The 11,042-nt window shown below is 38.9% G+C and overlaps 1 protein-coding gene across 1 annotated transcript; it reads right to left on the reverse strand.

Moving 5' to 3' along the window:
• Positions 1-7,157: 7,157 nt before the first annotated feature.
• LOC115827236 (HLA class II histocompatibility antigen, DQ beta 1 chain-like) lies at positions 7,158-10,974 on the reverse strand. The gene is given in 4 exon segments (XM_030791083.1): positions 7,158-7,513; positions 7,920-8,009; positions 8,012-8,156; positions 10,969-10,974. Coding segments are annotated over 4 exon segments (597 nt in total).
• Positions 10,975-11,042: the final 68 nt, after the last annotated feature.

Raw genomic sequence — 11,042 nt, forward strand, 5'->3', positions numbered from 1 at the left:
AAGCCATCATTGGAGAACAGCATCCATTAGCTGTACAGGTTCATTGTGGTGCACACTGCGTCAACCTCATAACCCAGAAGGCATTTACAGCTTCTGCTGTGATTTGAGATGCCATGGATTGGGTGAATCAGCTGGGGGTTCTATGTGGCCAGTCAGGGAAGTTTATGTTTAGGGATATCGCAAGACGCCGAGACATGCCTTTCACCACACTTAGGCCGCTGTGTCCCACACAGTGGACTGTCTATAACAAGGCAGTCATGATGGTTCTTTGTCAGGATGACACAGCGCTGCTTGCTCTACAGGAAATGTGTGAGGGTTCCACAAACACTGGCTAACGGTGTTAGAGCTAGTTGTCCCATCCTCTATTATTGGAGACGTTGAGTGCCTGAACACTTCTCTTCAGTGCAGATCAGGCATGACAACAGCTGTTAAGTGTGTCAGGCAGTCATTTCAGATGAAGAGAAGTAAATCTAGCTTTCACCCACTGTTCGAGAGGGCATCACAAATGATTCAGTGTTTAGATTTGGTACTTATTGAACTCCCCAGGTCCAGGCAGCCTCCAAAGCACTTAACAGGTCAAAGTGAGAGATATAGGTCAAAAGCTGTGGAGGACTGTTACCGAGCTGAGTATTTGTAGACCTGATTAATGAACAACTTAAGGGCAGGTTTCAACAAGGTGGTTTCTTAACCTTAGAGAGTTTGGAGAAAACTCTGCTTCATGGGCATAGAACTTGGTAGGGATGGTGGGGACATGTCCCTACCAATATCCAGCTCTGTTTGCTCAAACCACATTTTGCTGATGTTAATTAATAAACAATTTTTAGAATTTATCTCTCATAGTGCCATTGCTTCCATAAAAGTCTTGTTTAGTTGTAGGCTGTTACTTGAGCAGGTTATATAGGGTATTGGTTGTGTATGTTAAGAAATATGGGTTTAAAACGGCCAAGCTAACAATACTAAACTATGCATTTCTGTGGTCCTTTTCATCTGCTTGAAAGTTGTGCGTTTAATTGCTACAACGGTAAACACCATTTTTTCTTGCCATTAAAAAATAAATCTCCATTGATGGCACAACCCAACCATTGCTTACTCGGTTTCAAATTAACAAGAGTACATTCATGAAAATATTTTAGTGTTGGCCTACTGTTAATAATCTATCTGTAGGCCTACTTGTTTTCCAGATCACTTCCTTCTCCTGTCCAAGCAAAGACATCACAGGCTATGGCACTAGCAACCCTCCCCAACCCCTCCCCCAGCAAGGCAGAGACTACAAAGAAAAATAACAGTAAACTGCCAGCAGAAGGGGGAGTGGGAGCCAGGGGTGTGCATTTATACAAGATATTAATCTTTTATTTTAACATCTTCTGAGATTTTTTTTTTAATCAAAGATTTTCGTGAGTTTACCTTCTACCCAGCTTTTCTTCATTTTCCAACTTTTAGAAGATAGATCAACCTTGTTTCTTGATCATTTATGCTGCAAACACACATACAGACACACACACACACACACACAGACAGACAAACGCTGAGATCTTTCCTTACACCAAAGGTTAAATTGTAATAAGTATCTGGACCTGGGTGGCAGTATAAGCATAGTTTATATAGTAAGAGTGATAACAGGCTCAAGGCAGTTATGTTTCATGTTGACATCACTGCTTAGGTTTTGCTGTTTCAGTTCCACTAGGGCTATGCTAACTGCCAATGGGCCATCAACACCTATTTCTGTGACAGTCACAATGTGTCATGTCTCTTTTGTTATTCCAGAGTGACCCATACAGGGAGGTCTTAAAAAATCTAAAGGGATGGCATTTACCTTACAATTAAATTAATTTGAAGATGAGTGGCATAATGACATATGATGTAATATATTAGCATATTGTGACAACACATGCATAAATGTCATCAACTTGAAAGTTTCTGCAACTCCCATCCCTACACGTGTTAATGGAAGGGCACTATCAATATATTCGTTAAATGTTCACAGTGTAGAAGTTCAGACAGATTGTAAGTAAGAAAGCTATTTATGGTACACAATTGAGTCACTGGAAGTGTACTGTTAACATATGGCCTGACGAGGCATTATGGCAAAACCATATCCTTCATTCATAATACGCTCAGCATAATCTAGAATTTCAGATTGGTCCATTTGGACTGCCAGTAGGGACAAATGAAAAAATGAAATGATTTGGATACAGTGCACACATGAGATAAATAGGGTATAACGGTAATAATAAGCCCAAGCAGCTTGACTTTTCACTGACATACTGGTACCAGGCAAAGTGTCACTTTCCTAGGTTAATTTCACATGTACATTAAGAGAGAAAAAGAGGTATTTGGAGAACAGATTAGGCCTATACTATCTATCCACACTATCTACCCCAAATTTAACAGAGAAGTGTGATTATCACACCCAAATTAGCACATCACTCATTGTACTGTGCTGTAAATGATGAGATATGCAAATCAAGTTTCTGAAATTAAATCTAGTTTAGCAACACTGACAAAAATTCATCTGTACATTATTGGCCAATTGTAACAGTCCTTAATGGCTCTAAAGAGGCCTAGCATAGAAATGTGAAGGGTTATAGCCATTAGACCAGCTTACTTTTTTATCTCCTCTGTGACCCTTGACTCAATTGTAATGAGGAGAATTACAGAAATGTCTTTCAAAATAAGACCAGAAACATCAGATGGCCTATGCATGATGACCCAATGACAAACAGTAACTTTAAGCCTGTGTAGTCACTAAGGAAAAATTACAGAAATGGACCTAAAATAACTGAACAGCTCAGTTAAAATGAACCTACGTCTGGTTTTGAATGGACCAGAAATTTTCGTCATCCAAACCAGCACTAGAAAAAGAGAGTTTCCTGAGGTGTCTCAAAACTTCATTCATCTTCCCAGCCTGACTTATCTTTTTTTTTTTTTACCTCAAAAGTTTGCCAGTCTAAAGAAGAAGCAACAGTGAGAGATGAATTTTACTGTCTCCAGCTCAGGGTGTCATATTAAACCACCGTGCCCTTTGTGTACAACAGGTCCACAAAGATATGAATTATTAATTGTTCTGCCATGTTTTTCATATCATCTCACAATTCCAGTTGAAGTGACTCTAGCCCCATCTCAATTACATTAAAGGTCATTCATGTGCCATGAAAGTGACTTGTTCTAATATTGTCAAAAAACTGAATCTTAAAAATGAACTGCACAAATGCCCAAACACCCATACAGTTGCTCCTCATATTCATATACTGACAGAGGGAGAGATCATTGTCCAAATGTAACAAATGCAGCAAAGCACAAACTGCTGAAAAGAGATGGTCCCACTCCAGACAATCTGTTTTATAAATCAATTTAATTATGAAACAGGATGCTCATTCACAGATGCCATATTCACAGTATAGCATAGCTTAACCCTTCTCACCAGGAACCTGGCCACAGAGGTGACAGGTGCCACATTCTGGTGAACTATGCTACCTCACATGCCATTACATTTTTAGCTGCAAAACTTTTATTGCTTCATTTTTTTGGTGACTTAATAGAATCTAATTTCACATATTTCTTTTCTATTGCGCTGGAAACAGAATAACCCGAATTCTTTAACAAAGCCCCTAAGGATAAGGTTGCCAGGCCTTTTTCTGAGAGAAATCCGTCCTTTTAAAGCCCAACCTACTGGATTCATTATAGAAAATAACTGCCAAAAACTAGGTTTTAAGTCAAATAATGGCCAAACAGGAAAGAATTGTTACAAACATATACTATTCATAGCTGTGTGACCAGAGGAGGATAACCTATGTTACAACAATGATCTGTCGTGACATCACCACAGTAAACTCTAGCACTCACCTGTCGTTATAGACAAATCAATTTGTGCTCAGGTTATTTCAGAAACACCTGTAACATGCAAAGCAGCTTTTCCCCCCATGGATGTGAATAATACAGTGTCTCATTGAAGGACTACTTAGTAGGACAGGGATACCTGTTATTTTGTTATATATCTCCACTGAATATTTTTACCTCAGAGTAATTGATGAGGACCTTGCATATACTTACCAGCACAGCAGCTATACACTGCGCTGCTCACTAGCTAGCCAAAGAAACATTTGACTGTTCTTCATTACCGGCAAAAATAATTGAGCTAAAACTATAACCCTCCCAACCATTGCCAGCCTTACATTTGTCCTACCTCTTCTCTGTCACCAAAAATTATATTCTAGACAAGCTTCTGTTCAGCATACCATATCACTGCACCCCATGAGTAAAGCAGTTACTTCTGGTAACGTTCAGATGCGACAGCCCCATTTCATATCCATTTCATTATCTTTGGTAAAATGATAGTGTTAATTTCGTCGACGAAAACTGTGACGAAAAATGTTCGTTAACTAACTTTTTTCCATGACGAAAAAGAGACGATAACTGAATAAAAATGTACCTAAGATAATAAAAACTGCGACGAAATACATTATCATTTTCGCTGACGAATAACATGAAGACGATTATGTCAGAAACAGACGAATAAACAATCAATTTCGCTATATATCCCCCCTCCTCTGGAAATCAAACAATAAACATTTTTATTAAGGTTAATTTGGCAACTCAAATCATGGCTACTCTCGGAAGAAGAAAAAGAACGGATCTGTGGACACATTTTAGCTGTAATACAACTGAAAATAAAACGCAGTGCAAACAATGTGGGTGCAAAATCGGTGGGGGAAAATATAGTCGGCCCTGAGTATCCGCGGATTCAACCAACCGTGGATCGAAAATATTCAGAAAGGGGGGAAAAATCAAGACAGCAAAAGTTGAATTTATTGCGGGCCAAGCACTACGCTGAATCCACGCTGAAAGTGTTGAAAGAAAGGAAATGTTATGTTGTTGCTGACATACTATGTAGATAGGTGCCGATGTGTAAATATAATGCATTTATATTTCACCAATAATCAATTTTCAGTTTCTGTATGCACTTTGTTGTTTTTCTGTATACACATGCTTATGTATATGTATTTCTTTTGGGGAGCTTTTATTTTATTTATTGTACTTTTGTTGTGTGACCTCTGACATCTTGTGACGTTACTCTGTAAATTCGCGGGTTTGTCCTCAGTCGAATGGACGCTGTAATGAGGAGAGGTAGGTTTACACCGGTACTCATGCTGATAGCATGGTAAAGCGGGGGTAGAAATGCTAAACGGATGTGAGAATCTTAGCTTGAACAGGTCACAGATGCTGTTTTTTGTTGTTGTAATATTTATTTCATATGCGTGTGCATTTTCTTTATTATTTATTGTGTACAGTACTTCTGCATAGAATGCTAGTCGTCGGTCTCGGGCTAGGCTGGCGGAACGCGTCTATCGTGTGGTTTAATTTTCTGTTTCGCTCCTCTGTTAGAGACAGGTATATGTAGACGATCGCTTTATGACGTTTTTGTACTGCTGTTTTTGTGTGTCACACAGTTGGCTGGACGCTGTGATCAGGAAAGAATAAATCCTGCCCCTTGGTTGGTTAACCAGAGATTGTCGTCTTATTATACACAATATACAACACAAATATACAACGCAGGGTTCTAAAAGTGTCAGACCAGATCGGTCACATAGGCATACGATGGTTGCGTCTGTACTGGGCACGTAGGCTACAGACTGTTTTCCGTGACATTATTTCTTAAACAATACAGTATAAAAACTGTTTATATAGCATTCACTTTGTATTAGATACTATAAGTAATCTAGAGATGATTTACAGTATAAGGGAGGATGTGCATAGGTTATAAACTACGCAACTGTATATAAGGGACTTGAGCATCAGCGGACTTTGATATCCGCGGAGGTCCTGGAAGCAATCCCCCACAGATACTGAGGGACGACTGTACCACAAACCTCATTTGACTAAAACTTGTATAATTTTCGTTGACTAAAACTAGACTAAGACTAATAATGATCAAAAGACTAAAACTAAGACTAAATCAAAATCAACCGTCAAAATTAACACTGAAATGATAATATGTGATTGGATGGAAAAAGAACTTGAAGAAACACCTGATAATTTATAGAAATTAAAAAAAAAAACTCCTTCCCACCAAGTCTGACCCTTTGTGGGACACGCTCAGTGGAGATTAGTTTAAGAAAGCATGTTTTAAAGAGAACAGAGAAACGGGCGTGCAGCACTGAGAGCCGATACAGATACAGATCTGAGAAAAACTGCAGTGTCAATATACAGTGCATCAGACAAAACAAGTGGGTAACTGTTCATGATAAACAGCATCTGTGCTGATTTGAAGTCATTTACTAAAAGGACCTTCACAATGTCTTAAAACTTCTTCATGATGTCTTGAAACCTCTGTGAAATGCAAAGATAAATCATTGCAGTTTCAACAGTTCACCTCTGCTCTATCAACACTACATACATGACCCATAGTTTAGATTGTCCTGGTGCTGGATTGTAAAACAAATTGATATCTTGCAACAATGTCTTTGCTGGAGTTGTGAAACATTCCTTTCAAACTAGATTTCAGGTCATGTTACCTAGCAACAACTGGAACTAACAACCATCTCCTGACAGAAAAGATGGAATTAATGACAGTGGGTTGAGATAGCAGCACACAAAATGAATTTAACAATAGGAACTTTGGCAAAACAATGCAAAAAATCATAAACCATGGTGGGCAAAAAGAGTTTCTTATACTAATAGTGTACTGATGTAAAAATGATTCTGTTTTGCAAACTTTTAAACAGTTGACCACGTAAAGAATGTTATTTCTGTTTTAGAAAAGCTAGACGGCACTTGTCTTGCTTTGGCCAAACCAAATTGTAATTAATTACCTTTGCTTCACATAGGGCCCCACAATGGCTTTTGATGATAACAGTATTGAAGATGTTGCAGAATCTCTTGTGTCTCCTTTCTTTAACAACACCCTTCCTATGCATCCTCTCTTCTAGAGTACTATTCTAAATATAGTTGGATGGATGAAAGTTTAGAGAAAACAACTGTGCTGGGAATGATCCTTACTGTAAAGGTTCTGCCCTGCATTCCACAGGCACCGGCTGGATAGTCAGGTATCATCCTCTAACCAATCATTATTCAGCAATATCGGTTGAGAGTTTAACATAATGAGCCATCATTTTGGATCAGCACATACATCAGCCTGTGAGCATACATAATACAGAAAGTCACAGGGTGCTGGAATTGTGGCAGTCTGACACCACTTTCCTGGTGCAGTGCTCACCCCAGAAGACCTCTGAGGGGTTTTCCAGACTGCTGTGCTCCACCCTACAGCTCACTCTCTCTCCATGGTGAGCAAGAAACTCCAGGTATGAGTGGGATTGATAGGTCCAATCCCCATTGGCCATCTCATCAGTTGAGGTCACCCCTTCTGTGACCTCTGTCTTGTCTATGTGCCAGGTGGCCCTGATGTCCTTGGGGAAGAAGTTGTAGACAAGGCACTCTAGCATGGTCAGGAAACCACAATGAGCCTCCCCATATGGTTTCACTGTGACCTGAGGAGACATTACATAAGAGAAAATAACTGTTAACAAAAGAGAGATCCTTTAACATATGGTATATTCACAAACACATTTTCCTAGTACATTTCTATCAGTTTCTTTTTTGTTACCTGGGGTAATTCCTCTGTGAAGTTGTGCATTCTAAATATCTTTTTTTTTTTTTTTTATAACTTGCTTAAGTTTGACTATATTGTGGGTTTTGTATCCTGACATTTTTCTTAGTTGCTGTTGAGTTGTGTTCAAATAGTTCCAGAAATCGGCCACATAATTAGATTTCTGTTTAAATATTTTAATTCAAAGACAATTGTATTTGACAATTTTTCAGATAATGGCCACTTTCAGTGAAATATATTTATATCTATATATTCATCATATGTCCCTGGTTCCCCCTGCAGATCCATCTCTCTCTCTTATCTCTTTTTCCTCAGCGTTCCTTTGCTCTACGTCTACACAGCATATCAGTTTTAGCTTTCCACTGGGCCATTTTCCAGGACTGACTGTTGAATTTTTCAGCATTTTAATGCCAAACTGATCATAGCCCACATATTTCTGCAGGTGTGAATCATAGTTAGACAACAGTATCTTGTTGAAGATCAGAAAAACTTTATAGACCATGTCAGAGAGGTCTTCACAGTTGTGCTCACAGTCAACCAGATTCTGAAATGTCTAACTGTCTGAGACAGGAAAAGAAAAGACATTCCCAGCTTTTTCTGCCATCAAAGGCAGAGGCACACTAAGTACATATGAGGTGAAAATTGAGTTAAGACTGAAAATGGTGTTTCTAGTGCATTTTTTTTTATCTCATTTCAAACTGGTTTGATTCAGCTATCATTAGCTATCATTATCTGTCTCAGATAAACTTGTCATGTATTTACAACATGTTTGGCAGGGCAAGCAAAAAAAGCTTCGATAGACAATTTGTCCGTTTTATGTTTTGCATATTTTCAACTTTTTGTCTTTCCTACACAGCACAGCAAAACATTTGGTGTTAAGCAGCTGCTTATTATTGTAAATTTTATGAACTTTCAGTGTATTTTTGTTCTTCAGTGTAATTGGTAAAAATCATAAATACATTGAAAGTCTAGTCACTAAACAGCCACAGCAGCAACAACAACAAAAACCCCCTCACAGATTCAGTTGTTATTTTTTCCATTGTGGTTAGGTACTCACCCACAATCAATCTCTTTGAACCTTTACACTGAGAAAATAATGTATATTTCCTCTCAAGCTTACTGTGGCACTACATTCATTGCCTTGTGTCCAGTGCAAACAACAAGCTTTACTTGAAACACCACAGAAATAAAAATCCATCTAGATGGAGTGCTAATATATTGAGTAGTCCACTGGGTTGACTGGGTGGATTCTGAGCAAAATTGGATAGAAGCAGACAGCAAAATGTCAATATAGGGACAAGCTATTGTAAATTATCGTCAAAGTCCAGAACTGATTAGGCTTGCTCTTTCACTTCTGCACACTTTTGATTGAAGTGCTTCTCATCCACACCATTTGGATGGATCAAAATGGAAGAAAAAGCCAGTGGTCATACATTGTGGCAGTGAAAGGCATCAAGACATTGTTCCCTTTCATGGCTTTTATTGTTGTAAACTCTGGTCTGAACAAATCAAATATCTGTATGTCACTAATTTGACTTGAGGATTAAGGTTGAAAAAATTGCGGTCTCTGAGGGTTACCACCCATAATATCATATCAAAAAAATTTGTGTTGGATTGCCATTGTTCATGTGATTTCAAGATAAATTCAACAAGCATTAGCCTTTAGGCTGGTTTCTTGGTTAGTATATTTCAAAGGCTTTACATAGAGATTATGAGATGTAGAAACACACCTAGCCATCAGCCATGTTTGTAGATATTTTGTGACACTTTAAGACAAGGGGGGGGGTTGGCTGTGACCTATACATATTTAAAAGCCTGAAATGACACATTTTGAAAGCATGTCATGAGATAAGCTTTCCTAGAGCCAGAACTTTAAGAGTGAAAACAGTTCAGGAGGTTTTATTCAAACAGGTCTTTCATAGCGAGAGAGCCAATCAAAACAAACAGCTATGCCACTGATTAGGAAACAGTCCCTGATTATCCAGTGGAGTCTAGACCTTTAGTAAGGAATGGAGAATGTGGACCGTGAGAACCCTTTCCTAACTAGGCAGTTCTTCCACCTATCGGATGAATAAGCGAGAAAGAGATGGATCAAGGAGGCTAGCAACACGTTGAAGGTGACTTTGAACGGACTTTATGGCAAATATTGGTCGAAAGTTTGAACTGTGCTGCTCTAATCTCCATTGATCAGTATGGACGGATGAAGGCCCTTTAATCAGAAAGAGCCCTGCTTGAATCTTAATTGATTCAAATAAAAAAATATTTGACAACAAAAGCACGTGAGACTCTGTGCTCTTGTGGTAGATAAATAAAAACTGAAAGAAACAAAGGCCTAAAACAAGATGATAGTGGGATGGTTAGGGTTATGGGCCTGAGTCCAGAATGTAACAGTCCTCTCCCCATGCATGCTTTAGCTAACCCCTCGGTTGCTATGAAGATGTTTAACCACCTACAGAAAAAAAATATATGTTCTTGTAAGAGCTTCAGTTAAATTAATTAATGTAACTCTAAGCATGTTTTTTGCAAACTCAGCATTGTAAGGTAGATATTCCAACTGCACAACACAGCAGTGGCAGAAACTGGGGGGTGTTCTCTGTGCTGGGAATAGAAGGGGGCAGAGATAGAAAGTAAAGTTTGTTAAATTCAGAGGAAAATCTCCCAGTTTCTATATGAACTGAGACAGCAGTTGGCCTTTAAAGATGTCAGTAATCTTAAATGCCCAGCCCAAGGCTGACTGGAGTGATGAAGGGAAAAAAATGCAACTGTCTTCGAGTGCCTGATTCAAAACCGAACATTTAGCTGCACAACTTTTTGAAGACTGCTCTCCAACAGTACTCCACAGTGACCTTGAAGGGATGTGTGATGAATGGGTCAAACAAGCCTATGCATGAAAATTAGGCTCGACCATTCCAAGGTAGGTCTCAGTTGCAATTAGTGCCTTAGTCAAGTACGGAGGAACTGAATGCCTCACTAAGGGCAGAATTTTAGTGTAAAGATTTGAGTAGTTTTTTTACAGTATGATTTTGTTTCTCAGACGTATCGAAGATGGCCTGTAGGGTTAGTTTAACAAGAAATAAAAAAAAAACCTGTCCACACTAGCATCTAGCTGATACTTACCTGAGACTTATGAATACTGCCACCTGGTGATGCATGACTGTAACTACCTGCTGGTTATGCAGTTCAGTGGTACTCCAGTCTTCAGGTAAACACACCTGCTCAGGGTGAAGAGGACTCAGAACACAGAGAGTAACTGTTTTAGTGTTTCACTTGTCCTTAATGACAGCTGTGTACTCAGAGGTAAATATGACAGCTGTGCCAGTAGAGACTGCCCTGAACCCGAGTCCACCAAAAAGCCATTGGTGTACTGCCATACTTTTGCTTATTTTTGCTGTCACTGTTTTAGCAGATTTTTACATGTTATGTGGGATTCATGCACTCT

The sequence above is a fragment of the Chanos chanos genome, chromosome 1 (genome assembly GCF_902362185.1).
Source record: "Chanos chanos chromosome 1, fChaCha1.1, whole genome shotgun sequence".
NCBI lineage: Eukaryota > Metazoa > Chordata > Actinopteri > Gonorynchiformes > Chanidae > Chanos > Chanos chanos.